The sequence below is a fragment of the Coturnix japonica genome, chromosome 11 (assembly GCF_054131305.1).
Source record: "Coturnix japonica strain WE chromosome 11, WE-NBRP24, whole genome shotgun sequence".
In the NCBI taxonomy this organism is placed as follows: domain Eukaryota; kingdom Metazoa; phylum Chordata; class Aves; order Galliformes; family Phasianidae; genus Coturnix; species Coturnix japonica.
Genome location: NC_140673.1, coordinates 20,539,438 through 20,560,597, shown reverse-complemented (window position 1 = coordinate 20,560,597; position 21,160 = coordinate 20,539,438). Strand labels below are relative to the sequence as shown.

Below are 21,160 nucleotides of genomic sequence, written 5' to 3'. Positions count from 1 at the left end.
TATCTGAAATAGGCTCTCAGGGTTTCATGGAACTGCTTCTGCATATAAGACACGAAACCTCAGCTGCGTTTCCAGGCCTTGAAAGATTCATTAGAAATCTGTGTTGTATCCAACATTAAATTGCACTGAGGATTTGGATACATTTATTAAATGTGTCAGATTTAGCTGAGGTTCCTGTGCAGTATAATTCATATCCCTTAGCAGAAGAATGAAGGATGGTTTGTTGCTCTTTATATTCTTCTGTACAGCGACTTTAGTTCTCTAAGATTCATAATGTCTGACATCTTCTGTGGAAAGCTCTGCTGGCTCCTTCAGAGCCCAGCCTTTATTGTCTGTCCCAAGCTGACAGTCAGGCTTTCACCTCTGTGAGATTAGACACCTGTGGGGCAGCCATCTGAGAGCTGCAAATCCATCCATGTGGACCTTGTAAGTCAAGGATGCAGACATCTGGGGTCTGCTCCCAGATAATCTCTTCTGTGAAAATACCTCTGATGTACCCTGTAGGCCATTTGAAATATCTGGGTTTTAACAATTCACTGCTAGGTGTAATCTTTCCTTTAACATCCTTCTACCAGATGCGAGGGGGATGCTATGTACCCATGGAAAGATGACTCCTCTTCTGCCAGAGTTGAAGGATTACCCTTGATGATGGCAGCCAAGAGTGAGCCATATTAAATGCTGTGATGGAAAGAGCCTGTCTCAGGGTGTCCTCAGTGTCTCTCACCTATTTTTTTTTTTCTTGGATTGAGTTGCAGGCATGTGTTCTGTTCATTCGTGGCAGTTATCTGCACAGTGCAGGAAATCAGCACTGTTGCATTCTGAGGTTTTGAGCAAACAAACACTCTGGGTCTATTCTGAGCTAGGGAGGAATGTCTTATCTACTTAGGATTTTCTTTATGGCTTTCTAGTGGTAGCGGGTGTCTGTAGTACAGCAACCCAAGAATTGCTGTAACACATGTGAGTTTAGCTGACCTCTGATTTTACAGGTTCATCTCAGCAGAGGTTTTTCATTCCTGTTACCCTATAGCTAAATTAATCAGGCTTTATCCTGCAGGCCAAACTTTGTCTTCAGGAACACCTGTTCAGTTACGTTGACTTCAGCGGACCTTATTGAATGTGGCAGTTTGGGATCTGGTAAACGTAATGTTGATGCTAAGTGGATGTGATAAAATCTGTGTCTCTGTTTTTGATAGCTGTGCGTATGTAAATATAATGCAAAGTGTTAACCACCCTCCAGGTAAAATTCACAGATGATAGTCTAGAAGTACAGGGAGAGAAGATGTGGTAAGTTTAGAAAAAAAAAGTAAAAATAAAATATGGGCACATACTGTGAAAGTTGTCAGGTGAAGCATAGAAGTAGCCAAAACCCTTGATTTTGTGTTAAGATTTGAAGGATAACATCTCAAACAACCTGGCAGTTTGAAACATCAGGCTGAAGCATTGGGTCAGGACCCACTTGGCGGAGCCTCTGAGGTTGCTGCCCTCTGAAACAGCCTGTTGTGGGTGCTGTGCTGTGGGTGCTAGTATGTGCTCTGTTTGACAGCTGCCATCTTGGAGAAGTTCTGAAGGAAGAAAAATACTATATGGATATCCTCAGATATTTTCTAATGAGGCAATTCCAGGGTAGCAACAACTGTGGGAGCTCTAGGAAGACAAAATGTTGGCAGCTAATGAAGTTTTAACCACTGTGTTGTCTAGACCTGCTCAAGCCCTGGCTTTCTCATGTGAGAAACAAAAGCAACGCTTCAAACTATCTTTGAAGTCTTTTTTTAAACATCATAGTAAAGCAAGGAGAAAAGAAAAAGGGAGCAAGCCCAATCTCGTTTGTCTTTATGGATCACTTGATGTGACTGACTTTCAGCTACCATGTTGGCCGTTTCTTGATCTCTGGACTTTGTTTTAATGAAATAACAGACGTTGTGGCAAGATGGGAGAATTTCCAGTGCACTCAATTCATTCCTCTGTAAAATACAATAGACATCTTGAGGGTATTGCTTTTGTTTGTTTTGCTTTTAATGGTCTCTTTGAAGGGTTATGGTGGTCTTGTTACATGAACTCTAGAACTCCTTCAGTGCTCGGTTTGCTTTTCAGATCCTTTTCATTTTGTTTTCTTTCCTCTCCCACCCCTTCTTGCTTTTAAGGAGCAGGGAGGGGAGTGGTGGAAGAGTTGGGAAGAGAGAGGATGAGGTTTTTCTCTAAAGTGAGGACTCTTGTTACTGGTAAAAATCTAGATCCCGTACAGAAGAGGTTCAAAGGACCTTTGGCTTCCCGTTCTCACAGGAGGGAAGTTCTGTTGACAAAACATCCAAAGCTGTAGAACACTAATTTAAATCCTTGAAGAAAAACCTTTTTCCTGACCTTTGCCTTCTTCCTATCATTGGATTTCACGCTCTTCACTTTCCTGCCATAAAAGAGCAGCTGGTGAGGAGGGACAGGGGAAAATACACATTCTCTTGAGTACCTGTTGAGTATTAAATATTTATTTGCTCTTGACTCGGGCATTCTTGTAATAACAAGAAGCACTACAGAAGGAAACAATAGGATTTCTGAGTTCAGGGTGTGATGTGCAGCTCTGTTTCTCAATTTGGTTAGAATTTCTTTTCAGGATTTGTTGCTTTGGTTTGGTCCGTTGGGTTGTTGGTTTGTTTTTGTGTGTGAGTTGCGAATAGCTGCTTTGGTTTTGAGAAATGATTCTTAATGTTACTCCAGAGAAAGGTTTGGTTTTCTCCTTTGATCGTCAGAGCAAGTTTGGCAAAAGCTTTCTGTTCATCATTTGCTTATCCTTTTTTTCTCTGTTCTTGCCATCGTCTTGATGACAGGTCTTACAGGTAGCATCCTTCCTGTAGTATACTAAAGGCAAAACAGCATCAGATATGTCCATTCAGGCACATTTTGTGTGCATTAGGATGGGCTGAGAGGCACATTTATTGATAGTGCCTGGAGAGACTAACACTGCTCATGAAGGCTTTTTGAAGGGAATGGTTCCTGTTTGGGTAATGAGAGCTTATAAACAGCCCTGAACAGCCTGTGCATGTCATTCACTCAGGCAAATAGCTGCAAGACGATAGTGAAAGAAATACAAATACAGTATGGGGAGGTTTCAGAGCCAGTTGAGGGCTCTTTGAAGAGGAAAAAAGAAAGCTGTGTGCTCATCCCTGGAGCCTAGTGTTGCCGGTGACATCTCTGAGTTAGGGCTTGGCAGAATGAAGGAGTGAGGAAATGATGAGAATTCCATAGCTGCCTTTTTTGTTTTCAGAGAGAGATGGGGCAAAAGTATTTGTTTTCAAAGCACGATTACAATGGGCAGGAACTTTTTACTCCACCTCTGATATTTATGGTCGTGCAAAGCGAGACAGTAAAAGACACCTGTTGGAACAGGTCTAAATTTGGAGCATTTCCTTTTAAGATATTGTGGGCTGTGTAAGGGTGAGTTCAGTCTTCGTGGGTGTTCCATCTGCACAGACGCAGGTGCAGGGCTTCTCCTAGAGAATATGTTAATAAATCACCGTGACAATTCCAGCTACTTATTACCTCATGTGCTTCAGACAGAAAGGAATACCTCATCTATAAATATATGTAGTACTAACATTAGTAACCTTGAAGTAACAATGCAGATCTGTTTTTAAGATAGTTTAGTAAAAAGCAGGAGGGAGGGTAAGACAGGAGTGAGGCTTTTCTTCCCCTTCCTCTTGCATCAGGAGACTAAAAATGAACAGTGTAGTATAACACTGGATGTCCGCATTGCCAAGTGTGTAGGTAATGGGAGTTCCGAAATAGCTTTGATACACTTGATTTCCTTTCAGTTGCCTTGGGATATTGCCTCCTTTTCTGCTGATAATTTGCCTTAAATAAGCAGATCATACATAAACTCAGCAGCTTCCTAAGGTTTTCTGTTCTGCAGCTGCCCTCCTTGGGAAAATGGCATCTCTGAAATGCTCTGCTGCCCTTGCGGTGGCTCATTTGTTTTTTATTTGTCGGATATAGTTCCACAAGGAAGGATGGGAACAACACAGATAGAAGCAGATTTTCCATTGTGTAAAGCATCCTAAACAAGATAGTGGGCAGATGTTCTTCTAGGTTGAGTACTTCGTCAGTCATGTGTCAGAATGAGGTGGATTACTTCTAATAAATAGAAAAGCAAGGCTTTGATAACCTGTTCTGTTCTGCATTGTGCTTTAGGGAGCGGTCCTGCCAGATCTGAAAGGACGGTGATGATAACCCCGCTCTGTAGGGAAACCCAGAGGAAAAAGTCAGGGCAGAGCAGGCAGCAATAACTTTTAGCTGGGTTTGGCTGTCTACAAGATTACGATGTGTACGGTGGCTTTGGTGTTGCTCCTGTGTTGGGAAAAATATGATAGTTTTCATTAGTAGAAAACTTAGGGGGTTTCTTTGCATTCAACTGATGTTTTAAGGAACACCATGAAAAGATGTTGGATATTTCTCTTATCTCTAAAACGTGACTTTGTAAAAGCGATGTGTGGATCTTAATGTCTTTGCTGTTAATCCAGGTCTATTCTTGCAATTATTTCATATCCACTCTTTTCATAAATAATATCTTCTTTTTCTGATGAATGCTTATAATCAGAAATTAAGTCATGTTTGCTTTTGGCTCTTCCAACACAGAAACAGGAATTGCATGTGTACATTTGGGTAATCATCCTCCTGCAGATGCACGAGCCAGATTATATCTGGCTCTCCTTCTCAGAACTGAATTGGTTTCACAGCACTAGTAGGAATTTTAGAAGTTGTAAAAAGTTATTTTCGCCAGTAAAGCAAGCAGATCTGACTCTGAGTCAAAACAGGAGGGCTGGCCCTATTGAATAAGAGAGTGTGATTTTTACACACTAACTTCTCAGATTATAACCATGCTTTTAAAAATGGCATAGCTTTAATCGTATTTCTTTACAAAAGATGACTCTGCTGAATGCTTCGGTATAAATACCGGCCTGTGAGTTTTTGAGGCATAAGTTGGGTGTAGATGTTCCAAAGATGCCCTTGGAGGTCCTGTTTGCCAGTTGAGAAGTTTCTCAGGTTACTAGAAGTAACTGTTGTAACCTAAAAGGCATTTGTTTTCATAGGAAGTTGGCCTTTATTATTATGCATTTCAACTCTGCTTTTTCTGCAGGTACATTGGGAATGAGTGTAGCCTTCAACTTCAGAAACTGAGTATTTCTTAAATGATGTGTTGTTTCTATAATGGATTTATCCAAATACCAGGGAAACGTTAGATTTAGTGCTTTTATTTGCTGAATTTGTTGAATTTAGCTATAGAAAGAGTTAGTGGCAATGGGTTAAATTTTACTGCAGGATTCTTGACACTAAGTGTAGGACTAAAAGCAGAGAGCACGAAGCTCAGCATTTGGTTTCTAAATGTCAGTAAATGCATGTTATGTGTCTTGTCATTAGTCATCTGTGTGATGCTCAGGACTCGGACCAGCATTTAGCCCATGACTCAGTTTTACTTTCTGAAGGTTTCTGAGGAGGAAGAGACGGCCGCGTTGTTTGGACACTGTAGAGTGCGTGTGACTCTGTGAATGTAGTGCTTTCTATGAGTCATCAGGTTGGATAATACTGAAGTTGCATCTCAGTGTTATTCTGAAAGGAGCTTGGATCTTGAAAAGATGACAAATGTTCTGTTCATTTAAAAAGAAAAAAAAAAACACCCCAAAACTTAATATTTTGATACAGCTGCCACCGTGCAATTTTAGCACCGCAGTGCAGAAAGGAAGGAAACGTAGCCACTGCTGGTTGTTTTAGTGACGTATTTATCCCCATTGATCTAGATGTTATCTCTATGGTGTAGAAGTTCCTATGGATGGTCTGGTTAGAGGAGAGGCACAGAGCGATCCATGTTTTGCTCTCAACATATGTTTTCAGCCATAGTGTATATTTAGAGAGGCATTGTGTAGCTGCGTGTTGAAATTTTAGGGCTTCACCTTGTGTCCAGCATCCCCAGAATGACCAGGAAGCCACAGAGGGGCACAGAGTCCTTATTGTGTGGCTGGGATGGTACAGAGAAGAAAAGCCAAAGGTCAGAGGAGTTATCCCTACTTGTGTGAGTGCTGTCAGGCTCTCCCCACCACATGTCAGCCATGTGTTCCTCATCAGCGGGATGTGGAACTCCATGACGCAGAGCAGACTGGAATGCGGAGTTAGTTAACACCCGCCGTTGGGGAATTTATCAGCCAATGTGGAATACTGGGGGGAGGAAACAGCCTAGTTTAAAGCAAAGTAAGGGTGAAATGAGGCATGTGACTGTTCCTCTTCAGTTAAAAGTTCTGATTCTGCTTGGGGCTGAGGCCCTGATTCCTGAGCTCAACTAGTGCTTATGGTTGTGGTTTGCTTACTGTACAGCATTGCTGGGTTTTTGTCTGCATTTTAATCTTTTATATAATCATGCTTAGCGGAAGATTTCAGCAGTGGGCTGGAGGCAAACATCCATAGAAATTTCATAAGGAACCTATTCATCTAGATCAAGTGAAAAAACCCGGACTTAGAAGAGCCTTCCCTTCATTCTGGTCACACAAACGATCATCTCTCTGTGCAAATGGCTATTGGTGTCGGTCGAACTGTAGTTGCATAATTTTTTTTTTAATGCTGTTTTATTACATTTACTCGTAGCTAGTGTGAGCTCCAGCTTGGGTGATTTATTGCAATTAGCAACGCTAAGAATGTTGTGTAAGTCTCAGCGGAAAGAGTGAGAATATGCAATGAACTACTTGGAGGTGTATGTGTGCCCGGGATCTTTACTGGGTTTGCCTTCTTACTTTACTTGCAGCAAGTATATATCTTTCAAAGTGTTTCCATTCATTCAGAATACAATGCTGAATTCCCTCTTGAATAGCCGTTGTGTGGTTCTCCCCAAACAGCATTGTGCTGGCAGTTTCTGGAATTACACAGGAAATGAAGAGCATAGCAAGCTTTCCTTTCTCTTGCTAAGACATGCTCCACGGGAGTTCTTCCAGTAGATCGAGTAAATAGCAGGGATCTGTTCCTAAGGGCACCATGTCCTCTACATTTCAGCTTTGAAAAATCCTAATTTTCCCTGGCTTTAAATCCTTCTTTTCTCTTCAGCGAATTTATTGCACCATTTCTCCAGCTAAAGAAGATTAGATAGAGATCCCTTTTACAAGCAGTAAAACTTCTTAGCCAGTTGTCTTGGAGATTTCTTATAAGACTCTCCGCTTCCTCAGTCACCAAATACACACTGTCATGTTAGAAATTGTGAGAAAGTGGCAATTGGTCCTTGATGTGCAAACTGTCAATGCAGAATGCTGTATCTAGCACAATTACTCATTTTCAGTGTAATTTGCTTGTAGCTGCATACACTTATGCATTGGCCAGCAATAACTATTCGTTCTGCTTTGGTGGATGATCTTAAAATCCTTCATCTCATATTTTTTTTCCTTCTTTGTAAAGAGGGGGGTTCTGGGGAACATCCATAAGCTGTATTTTTCTAATCTGATTCAGTCAATATGTATAGAATTTTAAAGGAATAATTTGTGGTTGATGGACTTTAATTAAACTCCAAGTCTTGGAAGCAAGTGAGTAAGAAAATGAGGGAAATTCGAGTTAAAGCTGAACTTCTAGTTTTTCTGCATATAAATCTTGCAGCAGCTGGTGATATTTGCAAGAGCACAAGAGGCTGTTTTTTCAGTATTCCCTTTGATTTTTTTTTCTTGCTTTATTATTCCCAAGCTGTAGCATTAAATATCATTTCAGAGGCCGTGCCTGTCCCTAACTTCTCTCTGTCCTGTCTCTATGGTGTGCGCGAACGCATGTATGCAGATACATGTATTATGTAGCTTTGTTCACTCACGCATTGGCACAACATTAATAGAACTAGGTATGTTTTTTCTGTTGTTTTTCCCCCTCCCCATCCCACACCTACCCCCCAGTGAGTACTGCATTGCTGAAAATACCTCTGAAATTCCCAGTTCTGTGACTTTGAGCCTTCGCCAGGTAGAACAGTAATAACAGAATCACGGCCAGCAGTGCCATAAATTTCAGCTGAAGTATTGGGTAAGAAGGCTGATTTCTGTTTGTACTCTTGTTAGAGATATTTATGCAGGGCAGGTCTTTCAGCAAGTATGATTATTTTCAGAGAGGCCCTCTCCATTCTTGCATTAGAATGTGCTGGGGATGTGTGCAGGGAATGGCACCTGACGAACAGCAGCCAGACAGAAGGAATAAAATCCCTTGAGTGTGAGACTTCTCTTTATGGCCATTTTTCACTTCTAAAGCCACTTGAAAAATATTGTTCTTCAGGTAGATTTCTTTCCTAGATCCCTGTGTTAGCATTTGGGTGCCTGCCATTTTCCCAGACCAAGAAGCTACTGAAGACCTAAGCTTTTCAAGTAGGAAAGTATGCACACACACAATTTGCAGCACCAGACGCTATTGAAAGAATAATGGACCATTCCCACATTGAGTTTCATTCTTCATGAGCTCCCTCCCAGACCTCTGGAGCCACTGTGCAAGCAAATGATTACATTCAGTTTCTGTTCCATAACTCTTCCTAAACAAAATGTTAATTGAGATGTAGATTTACACAATTTAGATTCCTTTGTTAAATCGATGTGGTTAAAGGTAGCCTCTGGTTATTGAGGGAATGGATCGCTGAGCCAAATTAATGCTTGCTGTTCTGTTTTTCTATATCCTGCTGTTTTTGAAGGTAGTATATGTTTGAGATTTAAGGAATACCTCTCCTGAATGCATTTGTTTTAGATCTGTGCTGTAGTAGCATAGCTCTAGAATGCAGGTTTCTGTGTGTTCTGATTTCCATTGCTATGTGAAGGAAACAGCCTGAAGAAAATAAAAAGCAAAAACACAAGAACCCAAAACTTTATCATTTTTTCTTAGTATTTATCTGCTGAGAGGAAGGGATTATGATCACAGAATGACCTGGGTTGGAAGGGACCTGATGATATTGGAGTTGTTATGTAGATTATGGGCCTTCCGATGTGTCAGGTATAACCTTGTGCATGAGGTTTAAAATGATTTGTTACATTCTGGACATCTGTTGATCTGAAGGATTTGCAGCAATGTTGTCTGACCTTTCATGTCAGTGATGTACTCTTGTCTTTGAGGTAAAAAAGAAGAAAGAGCAGTAAAATAGAAACATTGATGTTTGATAGTTGTAGGAAACCATTGAAATAAGGTACCTTTCTGTTCACAGCAGTATAGTTCTTGTCTTCATGCATGTGATGCTGGAAGGGTTGAAAAATACCATGTCAATTGATATGCTATTACCTGTTGGCATTAACGATATCTTGTAAGTAATGCACAAAGAGATCTGGCTTCTACTTACTTGCCTTTGTGGCCTCAAGAAGCGTGTTTCATATTTGTCTCTCATAATTTCTTCACTTTTTAAAATAAACACAATATTACTTCTCCAGCCTCTTACAGGCATAACTCATGAATGTTTATGTCAGTAATGTAAATGTAAAATGCTGCTCTGGGTATGGAGTATGAACTGTTGTCTTTCCTGCATTTAGTGCTTGCTAAAACAATCTGCAGGAAGCAGCTGGTGTAACATTGCATGCAGTGTGAGCTACAGATCATGTTTATCCCCAGATTTTCAGTTTCAGCACGTCAGTTGTTTCATCCGTCAGACCCCAGTAATATTCAAACGTATTGTCGTGTATAATGCTATTTGTTCTTCAGTTTTTCACAGGACACACAGTGAAAAATGAAATACGATTTGTTTCCTCTTAACAAGCCGCTATTCCTGAGTGCACGCTGTGAAATTTGCAGATAGGTGGTTCCTTGCCTGCATGTGACCTGCTTTTACAAATACTGCCTTGAGTCTGGCACTGCACCTGAGCTAACATACAAGCATCTGTGCTGCTGCCAGGGCTGCCTGGCAGCGTGTAGTGGGCGTTGGTGCAGCTCCCACGCAAGGAGGAGCTGGGGGCACTCGTTGGGAGCCAGCCCTGGAGCCAGAGCAGTACTATTGCCAGGGCTTCCTCAGATCTGCATTACCCCGGATAAAGGAGAAAAGGTGATGTTTATCTTTGTGCGTGAAGATTTGATTCTTTCTGAACCATGGATTGCGGTAATGTAAAAGGTGATAGTGCTCTGTTAAATACTGACCTCAAAGATCATGCACATAAATGAATGTGTTGAATGTGAGGAGGCGGTTTCTGGTTGAAGGACAACCAGAGGTGATTTGTACTGATGTGGATCAAAATACGGTGGAGGAAAAAAATGGATGAGAAACTGTTCTCAGTAGTCGTCTTCATGACCCTAAGCAGTAACATCTCCCTCACTGTTACTGTTTGTCACAGTCAGAATCAATCCTCCATTCACACCTCTCAGGAACTAATTATGTCAGCCAGGTAGTTGAGGCAGACCCAAAACTGAGATTAGAAGTTTCAAACAGTAAGAAGCAAGCGTTCTCCTGTTACATGAGCATTACTTGCTGACTCGATAAGCCGAGCTTTGCCCCAGAGAACATTTCTGATTGATTTTGGATTGTCTTTTATTAATGGAACTGGTTCCCTGCTGAACCAACAGTGTGATTTAAGAATGCACTTTGAAAGGAGAGGTGATTCTTCTTACCAGAAATAGAACTGCTACACTGTACAGTTTATACTTCCAGAAATTGCTTCAAGGCTTCAGTTTGTATTTGATTTTTGGCTGGTTTGTGAGACTGTGTGATCCAATCGATCTGGTCATGCTTTTAATTGAAAGCATGCATATTTTGTATATGCTATAAAGTATCATTTGCATGTGAGGAAGAGCCCATGAGATTGTATTTGAAAGCTTTAAGCTGTGCCTGGGCATAGAGAAGGCTTAGCAAATGGTTTTCTGTGTGTCCGTTGTGTAGTTGTTGTTTTTGGTCGAATCAATGTACGTCAGAGATCCAAATACAAATAAAGCGCGCTCTGCGGGCTAATTAATTCAGTGCCTCTGTGGAAGAACTTCGTTTCTGGAATTCCTCTTGTAAATCCGAGATATAAACAAAAACCTTGTTACTTTTATATCGTTTCCCTCTGCCTCATGTACGTGATTCTGGAAGTCGGGGAGTTGGATGTTTATGCCTTGTTTTTATAGCAGAATATTTGTGTGGCTGAGTTTTTATTGAAGCATAATTCCTGGTTTCCTCGCAGTTGAGCGAGGCTACTGTACAGTGGGAACATACATTAACTTGAGTCACTGTACAAGGCTGTTCAGTTTGAAGCCGTTGAGGCAGCAAATCATTCTCCAGTGTTTCCTCATTAAAAGTTGTTTGCCATTTCTCTGGAGATCCTGAAAATAAATCGGAAGCGTTTCCTGAAAGAAGGATGTGCAAAGAACAGCTTATAGGCCGCGGGTTCTTCTGTCCCCCATCTCCCCATCTGCCCAGGGAGGTGGTGGAGTCTCCTTTTCTGGAGATATTTAAGACCTGCCTGGACGCCTACCTGTGCGACATGGTGTAGGGAGCCTGCTTTGGCAGGGGGGTTGGACTCGATGATCTCTAGAGGTCCCTTCCAACCCCTGCAATTCTGTGATTCTGGGTGATTCTGTAATTCTGTGATCTCTTGCACCACCTGTGACTGGGACAGGTAACCTTACGTTCTGTTCTGCTTCATTTCACCTGCGTGCCTGGCTGAGCAGCTACCAGAGCCTGCCTTTCAGCTGAAGTTGGCTGTAGTTTGTTCCTTAATGGCTTTACAGTGTGCTCATGGGCTGTGAGCTCTTGGCTTTCTAGGTCTTAAATGATCTAGTGCAAAGATAGTACCTGCCTTAAGAGTTTATCATCTAAACGGACATGCTGTTGTGATACTGTCCTTGCCGTGCATCAGATGTGAATTTGGGGCTTTTTATTATAAACATATTTTTAGCGCATTTCAACATAATCACAAAATCTACCATTTGTGAGGAGTTTCTGTTTGTTAGTGTGAATAATCAGACCCACCGCTTCTGTTAAGTACAAAACCTCCCTTTTATTTTTAATAGCAAAATACTTCCAGAGCAGAGCCCAGCAGTTCACATTGAAAGAAGGAAACATCACACATCTTTTAAAGCTTCCTGTTCATTTGGGTTGTTCTTACTGCTTCTTACCTCTCCGATGGCTTTTTTCAATGCTGTTTTCTGCAAAAGCAGCCTTTGTAGACTTGGTCCCTTTTTTATGTTACTAATAGAGTCTAGAGGCTTAGCACAGGTCTTTATAGTTGCAGATTGTTTCCAATACATTTTTTTCCTTTACAAACTATGGGCAGGACTGCACACGAAATCTCTGTTATTGTATTTGTGCTTTGTACTCATGTACTTGTTGACTGTTTTACAAGCCAGTAACGTAGTAGCCACAGGCTCGGAAGCTTGCCCAGAAATCTGGCATATTTAATTAGTGCTAGTAAACAAGCAGAGTTTCAAATTTAATTTTTCCTTCTTTAATTCCTATAAACCTCAAGCCATTTAAAACTTAATTTTGACACTAGTTTCGTTTATGCAGTTGGATAATACTGAAGCAGTCCACAACCACACATGGAATGGTCCCAGTCTCTTCCAAGCAAGAAGGGAATAGAAGTTGTTTCATTTTAATAGTATTTGAGGTTGCCATAAAACTGTAAACGATAATCTTCAGGTCATCTACTATGTGTTTTCTTTTTCTTTTTGTGAAGCTAAGTGTTTCAAGATGAGGAGATTGCCCTGCTATGGGTTTAGCCTGGTAAAGGAGAAGGACTGCATTTGTTGCGTCTCTGGTCTTGGTACAGAGAACTATTTGAAGGGCAAATGATGGAGGCATCTAAACTCCCTTACCCACCACAGACATCTCATTACCTCAAGTCTGCATGGTTTGAATCACTGCTGCAGATAGAAGAGGATTCAGCTGCTATCTTTTCCTTTTGCTTTTCAATCTCTGCTTGTGAGCAGTGGTGAAAATGGCTCTGTGTTACTGCTTTCACCATCAGGGACTGCTGAAGTCTAGATTAGTGACTTTTCTCTTATTTTTACTCCTATAATTACTGAAGCCAAGCTGTCTCTAGACTACAGGTGTGCCAATGTCCTGCATCGCAGTGATAAAATGCTTGCTAATTTTAGCCTGGAACTGGACTTTGTAATGACACCTGCAAAAAAGCTCCAAATTATATCAGTATTTAGTATTTATATCACAGTAACGTGCTGCAGTGACTTCTGTTATGGCCATTAACAAATCTGGAAATTTTAAGTTATGAGTAATTTGGTCTAATCAGAAACTAAAGCAATGTGGTTGTTACTGCTGTAATTACTTGTTTAAAAAATGCATACTTGGACTTGGGATGGATGTTAAACTCTTCTTGTGGTAGCAAATGTTCCTATGTCATTTTTTTTCCCCCTGATCTTTATGTTCATCACCCCCTGGGGTTTCTGATGATGTCCTGTAAAATGCAAGTTACGTATTAGAAGAATTACTCATAGAGTTACTTTTAGTTGGATAAGGAGGAGGAGGCTGCACTTCAGAGGAACTTGAACTCTCCTTTGGTTGTAAATTCTATCGTCACTCTGCATAAATGATGCATTCTCTATCTGTAAGGCTTTGTTTTCATGACATTCATATTTGGTACTTCTAAAATATTTGCTGACAAATACTGTAGTGTCTTTCAAAGCAGCAAAGAATGTGTGCATCTCTGTTTTACTTGTGTGGCATTTATACTACTTGCTATACTTCTCTGCAGATCTGGGTAGTGTTTGAATGCTGATGCTGTCCTGAATCTCATGACTTAAAACTGATGTTGCCCTACCTCCAGGCTGTCGTGTGCCCGAGGGTGTACCTGAATGCAGGGGCTGAGTCATAACTTGAGCTCTGTTTTCCTTTAGGGAGGTAGAATTCATCCCTGTACTGTACTATCAAAGGAAAGAGAGCAATCAGGTGTGGTCTGTACACAGTAACAGATTTCAAAAGAGATTTTTAATTGTAAGCGGCTGATAGTGAAGAAGGCTCTCATGAGGTACCTGCATTTTGCAGATCCTACACTGTAAGTTCTAGCTGTGGGGAAAATGCCCCTCTGTACCCAGCAGGCACAGAACACCCTTGTAGCCCTCAGGAGCAAAGCTCTGATCAGCAAGGTGTGGTGCTGGGTATAGTTCTGTTTGCCTTCAAGTCTAGGGCAGCAGCATAAAGAAACTGCAGCAACCTTCCTGTGTTTAAGCTATATATTGCTAGTGACCTACAGCTTTGACCCAGTATTCACTTTCACTGTTTCCCATGCATTTACTGTAATTATTTGATTTAAGAAAATATATCATATGTCTGCTGCTCGGCCCTTTGGGAACTGGTGTAGGAGGGATCAGCAGGAACTGCTGTTCTTCAGTAGCCTCTACTCAATCCTCCAGCTTCGCTTGTTTGCTTAAAGCTTGTTCCTCTTATGTGTTGTCATCCTTTCAGCCCTGGTGATCTTAGGGAACAATTATTTGCTAAGGTGAATTTCCACTAAGCAGGAAGCAAAATGAGCTGAAAATTGGAAATCATTAGGGTTGCCAGGTGCAGACTTTTAGTTCTTTCTCCTCCTTTAGCAAAGAAAGCATTTCCCAAAGCTTGATTAAATCTCTTAAATCACAGTTTAGCTCAGCATAAGAAAAATAAGCTCAAATACCAAATCTGAACGAAGTGACTAAGCCACGTCCCGTCGTGTTGGAATTGAATTGGTTATAGTGCACAGTAATCTACTTCATTGTCATCCCAGCCTTAACTGTAGCATGAGATTATTACATTGAATGTGTATAATAAAAAGGCTTACACTTTGTATGTACTGCTTTAAATATTTTGGCACACCACAGAAAGAAACTTTACGTGCAAGGCTTGATTAATCCTTTTTCTCTGTGTGCAGAACAAGTAGCTGCTGGAGCTCAAGGGTAGAACCTATTAATAATGTCTCTGGCAGACCCTGCCCTCCTTCAGTGTATTCTCCTCTCTTCTTACCAAACTTCATCCTTATTATCACGTTGGTCTCACTTTTGTTTTCCAAGTGAAGCATGTGGGTGTTCTAGCAGACCATCGCCTAGTAGAAAAGCACCTAGTGTAAATGATGTGCACAGCCTGGATTTCAGTGGAGGGCAGGGAAAGGAGAAAGGGGGTAGGGAGACTGCGGGGAGCCCCAGCCCTCGTGTTGTTCCTTACAGCTGTTAGCACTCAGTGTGGCAGAGCAGCCCCTTCAACCAAGCTTAGGGAAACTGCTGTCCCCAGCAGCTGTGTCAGCGTGCTCTCAGGGGATGCTCACGCACCCAGGGAGCCAGGGTGGGTGAGGAATTGCTGCTGCTCTCATTTTCCTAAGATGAAGCTGGAGCAGGGTGAGGAAAAACATTCTGTGCGGGGCTGTGTGATGAGTTGGCCACGCAGCCGTCAGCACCCTCAGTGCTCAGCGCTGGAGTCGGAGAGATGTAAATGTTAAGTCGTGGCGTCGGAGCCAAGATAACGAGTCTTTGTGTACAGAAGGTCATGCTGGCTTATTGTAAACCATTGCTGACCTTGAACAAATATTAATCCTGAGCTCTGCCTGCTAACCTATACTCTTTATTCTAAAGAAAATGACTTAATCTTTGGCTTTCAATGAAAGCGCGTTTCTTTACCAAAAAGTTTTCAACATCTTCTTGTCAGAAGTAGGTTCATAATTTGTACTAGAGTCTCATGAGCATATTAATAATATAATACAACAAAGAAAAATGGCACATGGTGAAGGTTATAAATGAAAAATATTTATTATTCAGAAGGCTTTCAAGCAACTCTAGGTCATTAGATCAATAAAACATTTGGATTTTGAACTACTTGCCATTCCTGGTGCAGGGCCTGTGCAGAAGCAGCTTTGGGAGGATGAAGTGTTATGTTCCTGGGTGTCTGCAGGCTGTCTGCAGGCAGGTGCTGGGGTGTCTGGTAGGAGAGCTGGGCTGTGAACATGCCATATCCTTCCCTGCTAGGCCCTCAGGGAATCAGAGTGTTGTACGATGCCCTCTTGTTTTGGTAAATAAAGTTATTTTTAGAAAATTGAAGGAAGAGCAACATCAAGAAATTGGGGTGACTGAGCTTGGGAGGCAGAGGTCAGGGTCACTGTGGATCATGGCACAGTCCATAGGACAGGCAGCAGTAGTCTGTGCCGCCTTTAAATCCAGCTTGGCGATGGTATTACTGCCAAGCTGTACCTTGCTCCTCGCTGTGCCAGCTGCCTTACATCACCCAGGTGTTCCTCAGAACACAGCTGAACCAGTTCTTCCACCTGAGAAACATCATACAGCCATCCAGAGCCATTCTATGATAGATGATGTGATTCCTCTAATTAAACCTTGCTCAGCCCTCCTGTGGAGTTGGCAGAAGGCAAGTGGCCCCGGCCCAGTTTTGCAGGACAACCCAGGACAGCAAGCAGAGCCGTGCACCACAGCTGCTGCTGTTCAGCCCAGAGATGGCAGCATTTCACTGGTGGGCAACGCAGGCCCGCCGTACAGTGGGGACATTCATTTTGCTAAGTGCTTTGGGATCCTTTTGGCCAAAAGCACTGTGTAAAATTAAGGTCATAAGGTGTCTGGGATTTTTGAAGAGCCAGTGTAACAGTGGTCTTTTATTATTAGCGAGTTTACAGCCAAGAGCTGTCCCGTAAATGAGCAATGCGTTTTAGGGATTTTTTTTTTTTTCTCCTTTAAAAGTAGGAATGCTCGAGACATGAAAGGTGGTCTGGCAGCTTTTGCTGTAAGACTTCTCTTAGCGTGGCTCTGTACACTGGTTTTGTATCAACAGGAGGGTACCACCTCCGTGCAGACAGGCAGGGTCAGCCCGGTGTGTTGGAAGTAGATGGTGTGCACTTCTTGCAAGAATACAGTGCGCTGTGGGAAGGGGAGGAAGGGGATACACTTTGGCTATGCAGACTGTGTGAGCTACTTGCAATTACTTTAAACATAAATGCATGGAATCCGTCATTTTCATTCAGAGCGCTTTTAATTTATTTCTTTTTCTTTGAGGGATAGCAGGGAGATGAACTAATACTCTGTAAGCCCACGGTGGATGTAATTCACATATCAGCTCGGAAGCCAGGTTAATAGTAGCTGTGATTGCCTTCTTATTGTGTCACCGCTCAGATTAGTGTTGGAGTACAGATAGCCCCAGGTCCTTGAGATTATTTAAAGGCCTTCATATTTTCCACCAACAGCTGTATGAAGTTAAAGGGAAGGAGGCCATGGGATTTCTCTTTCTCAGCTAGTTTATTTGTGAGGTGCTGAGGTTAATGTGGCAATATCCCATGCTTAGTAGAGAGGCTTTTTGGCTTTAAGCATTGTGTGCGCTCCCTTCAGATTTATGATTTTGACCCCAGCCTGGCATTATCACACTGTCAGTGGGAGTGCGGGGCTGCTTGGAACCTCCAGCTCTCGCTGGTAATCGCTCTTAATTAGTTTACAGTTGAAACAATTGTCCATCTTTTTGCCTTTAACAAGGGAAGGTTGCTCTATCGGTGCTTGACTTCCCCGGGGGAGGAAATCCCAAGAGAGGTTATCAGGGAGAAAAAAGCTCGGGGCTGTGCTTTCAAAGCAATGCCATGTACGAAGCATGCATCAATCCTGTTAGTACTGCTTATTATTTCACAATGGCGCGTGAGGAATGATGGACACAGGCCTTTCTAAGGCCTCTTGCAGACCTTTATGCTCTCTCATCCCGAGTCGGGATTTTGTGGAATTAGGTGCTGATAAAAGCTAATTTTACACATTAAATTGCATTCTTTGAAATTGCTCTTTTAATTGCCGATCTTTTCCTCACTTCTCAACAGATCTCTGTGAGCTTCCTCATTGTCAGCTTTCTGCCAGGGAGCCCTCTGTGCCGCATCATTAGGGCTGAAATCTGCCATCACTTAACATAACACACAGCGCTTACAACAGGAGCAGCCCCCTTGCTTGCATGGGAGCACAGACTATAATAGACGCTATAGTGGCAGCGCCAATGGGAGCTTTACCATGTATTTTAATGACTCGTGCTTGATTACATTTGCTAGATTGAACTGAAGTTCATGTAGTAATTGGTATGATTCTTTTAGGCTTCACATTTGACGTTCCTCGCTCATTAAAGAGCTCCAACAATGGCCGTCGCAACTTTCATCTCTCCTGCGACCCTCTCAGATGTATATCCAGCCTCTGGCTTTTGATAAACTACCCAACCCTGCATGCATTAACACGTACCCATCTGCAGCCAGCCCCTCCCACTACCTTCTCCGTTGCTTTGATGATATAATTAAAAGCACTGTGCATTATCTCCTTCCGAGCGATAAGTGTAGGTGCGCCGGCTCTCAGCTCCCGCATTGTTTGTTATTCGATTCTCCCCGTATCAGCTGTTCTTGTGACTGGCTCATTTTTCATATGTTGTGAAGATTAGCTGATGGAGGGGGAGATCAGAGGCATGGGTCGGGAGCGCAGCTTTCTGTATTAGTAACAAGATGCTCATTTGAAATAGCAATGGAGTTTGCTGTTATCTATTAGATTATTTGACTCCCGTTCTTGTACCCGAGGATAAACTGGTTGAAGTGTTAGTCAGTGAAAATGGGTAGAGACTTTAGTGGCTTGTTATGAGACAGTGCTCTTATCAGCCTGGATTAGTGTGGCTATTTTCTCCTCGAGTCTGGTTTACAGAAATCACAGTTTTGTTTATGCATATGCCCAAACTTGCCTGATTGACCTCCGGGACTGTGATTATAATATTAATCTATGGGGCTATTCTGTTGCACATCTCTTAGGTGGTCTGTGTTTCAGAGGATTTTCATTGTGGGACCTCCCCCTTGTTCAGCATGACATTCCATTATTGTTATATATTCTGCATTGAAAGCCAACTTAGAGTGGTGCTTCAGTACTTCTTGTGATCTGGCTGGATTTTCATCACTCAAGGTGCGATGAAGCTGCTGAAAGGACAGCACTGTGCTGCTCTGTCTGCTTAGACACATTTCATGCAACTCTGTTGTAAAGTTGCTTAGCTTCTTTGATATAATACTTGCATGTAGTTACGTATCCTCAGTGCATTGAGGTGTAGCTAAACGGTGTCATTCCAGTTTGCAAGTGGGGAGACTGGATGTGTGAAAGCTGCTCAGAATTTGCAGATGCAGATCTCTTTAAATTCAGTAAATTCCCTTTCCTTGTATAAGGAACATTGCTATTTGGGCTGACTTCCACAGCAACATCTGGGCTACTGATAATATCAGTACTGGAGCACTGCTAGGTGAGCTCATGTTTTGTTAATGAAGTAACCTGCTGGAGGTGTATGTATCACTTAGTACCATACGCTTACTCCAAAGTGCCATACAACTCATACAGGAGCTTTTTCTTACAAATGGGCCTTACAGAATGTATCACCAGTTAATAGTACCCTTGGCTTGAACTGAATAACATGCTTGAGAAATGCCATCTGAATTCATAAAATTTTAAGACCTTTGGTTGTTCAGTGTTAATCAAGATATGCTCTGAAAGAATGGCTTCTAGAATGCTTTGGTATATTGATATTAGTAAGCAATCAGTGTGCTAGTATTGGTTTACTTATACATGTACTAGCTTAAGTTGTGAGTGATCCTTCTTCTTAGCTAATTAGTAAAAGTGATCTTGATTGCAAACATCTGACTTTAGTGTGTCCTGGAGTAAGAGAACAAAGTTGGCTGGAAGATACTGGTAAGATGTGTTTATTTAGACTCCATTACAGAATCTGGGCATCAAAGGAAGGAAAAATGAAAATATATATCCCTTTCAGGTTTAGGCTGTGATTTCCTTCCTTGATAGCCCCAGAACCGAGTCCAGTTACACACATCTTGGACCAGTCCAGCGTAGTTGGACTGTTGATGGCTTTGTTCTTAAAACGGTGGATCTGATAGACTTCTGAGTTACTGAGATGTTAATGTGCCCCTGGTCTGAAAGGTAGGAATTCCCTGTTTGCCATTGTTTGGCTGATGATGAGAGGGAGTTTTCTTGATGCTTTCCATCTTATTGGACTGGAGACACAAATGCATAGTAATCAAGCTGTGGCAGTCGTTTGTAATGTGTAGTGCTGGGAAGGTGGGCAGACCCCATCTCGTTCCCCTGTTTGCCTCCAGGAAGAGCTGGAAAAAACACAGTAGTGTTGTGTTTGCTAGTGGAACATGCACAGCCTTGCATATTAAGGCAGGCACTTAGCCAGAAGCTTTGAATTATTGTACCCTGACATTACCCACTGTAACTTTTAGCACTCTGGGCCCATTACTTTGGCTTCCTGCCCAGTAATGTGCAATTTCCACTTACATAAGAAGATGTAGCAGGAGTAATGACTCCTTGGAGGAGGTGTTTTCTTTCTCAGCAAATCAGCCCAGGGCCAGCAGGTGTAAGTTTGCAGAGTCCAGTAATGGCAGCCTGCACTATTCTCCTGCCTGATAATCCAGCAGTGGAAAGAAGGAAGCAGATCTACCTTTGCAAACTTCTCACAACCCACTGACTTGATTGCAAAGCCGAACTCTTGCAAACAGCCATGCAAAACTCCATGATGTTTCTTTTTTCCCTCCTCTAGGCACCCCAGGATGCACATCAGAACAGGGCTGATGGATGCCCATCTCTACTGTCTGAAGAAATACGTGGTAGACTTCCTTGTAGAAAACAGGTAAGAAACCAAACACAATGTAAAGTCATAGCAGGTTTTTACACTGACAGGTACTTCATACCGGAGCTTTTAAAGGGAAATTTGCTTCGTTAAATTGGCTGACATTCAATGGAAAATAAGCTAATTAAAAACAAACAAACAACTTTAATGTTGTGAAAAACAGTGCTGAGTGTTATGTCTCACTTTCTTGCTTAGGCTTTTCTTTTAATCTAGTAATGGCAAAAATGAAAGCTAAAATTTTGGCTTCGTTCTGCATCCCTTGTTATCCTAATGTAGCTGTGTTTCTTGGCTGCTCACTTTGCCAGGGCTCCCCCATTGTTAGGGCTGTGAATACATTTCTGACCTTTGCTTTCCCCCACCACAGTCTGTTTTGGCCTTTGAAATCACCTTTCCTCTCCCCCCTCACATCCACCACCGCTGCAGGTGGGCTATCTCTGCAGCATCCTATGTTTTTAGCTTGTGATGTTCCTCTGTCAAAACTCTGAGACCACCCACGGAGAGCAAGAAAAACATCCATTTATGGAAGCGGAGAAGGATCTTAGCTATAATATTTCATGAAATGGACAAAAAAAACCTCTTGTTTATCTTTAAAAAAAAAAAAAACCAACAAAACAAACA

General features: G+C 42.0%; 1 protein-coding gene across 5 annotated transcripts in view; it reads left to right on the top strand.

The window, feature by feature from the left end:
• The window catches only part of EIF2B3 (eukaryotic translation initiation factor 2B subunit gamma), an 87,403-nt gene that overhangs the window by 22,082 nt on the left and 44,161 nt on the right, over positions 1–21,160 (top strand). For all 5 annotated transcript variants that reach the window (XM_015870157.3, XM_085511601.1, XM_085511599.1 and 2 more), the window contains one exon: positions 20,453–20,542. In XM_015870157.3, coding sequence (XP_015725643.2) covers positions 20,453–20,542 — 90 coding nt within the window. The remainder of the gene's footprint in view (positions 1–20,452; positions 20,543–21,160) is intronic.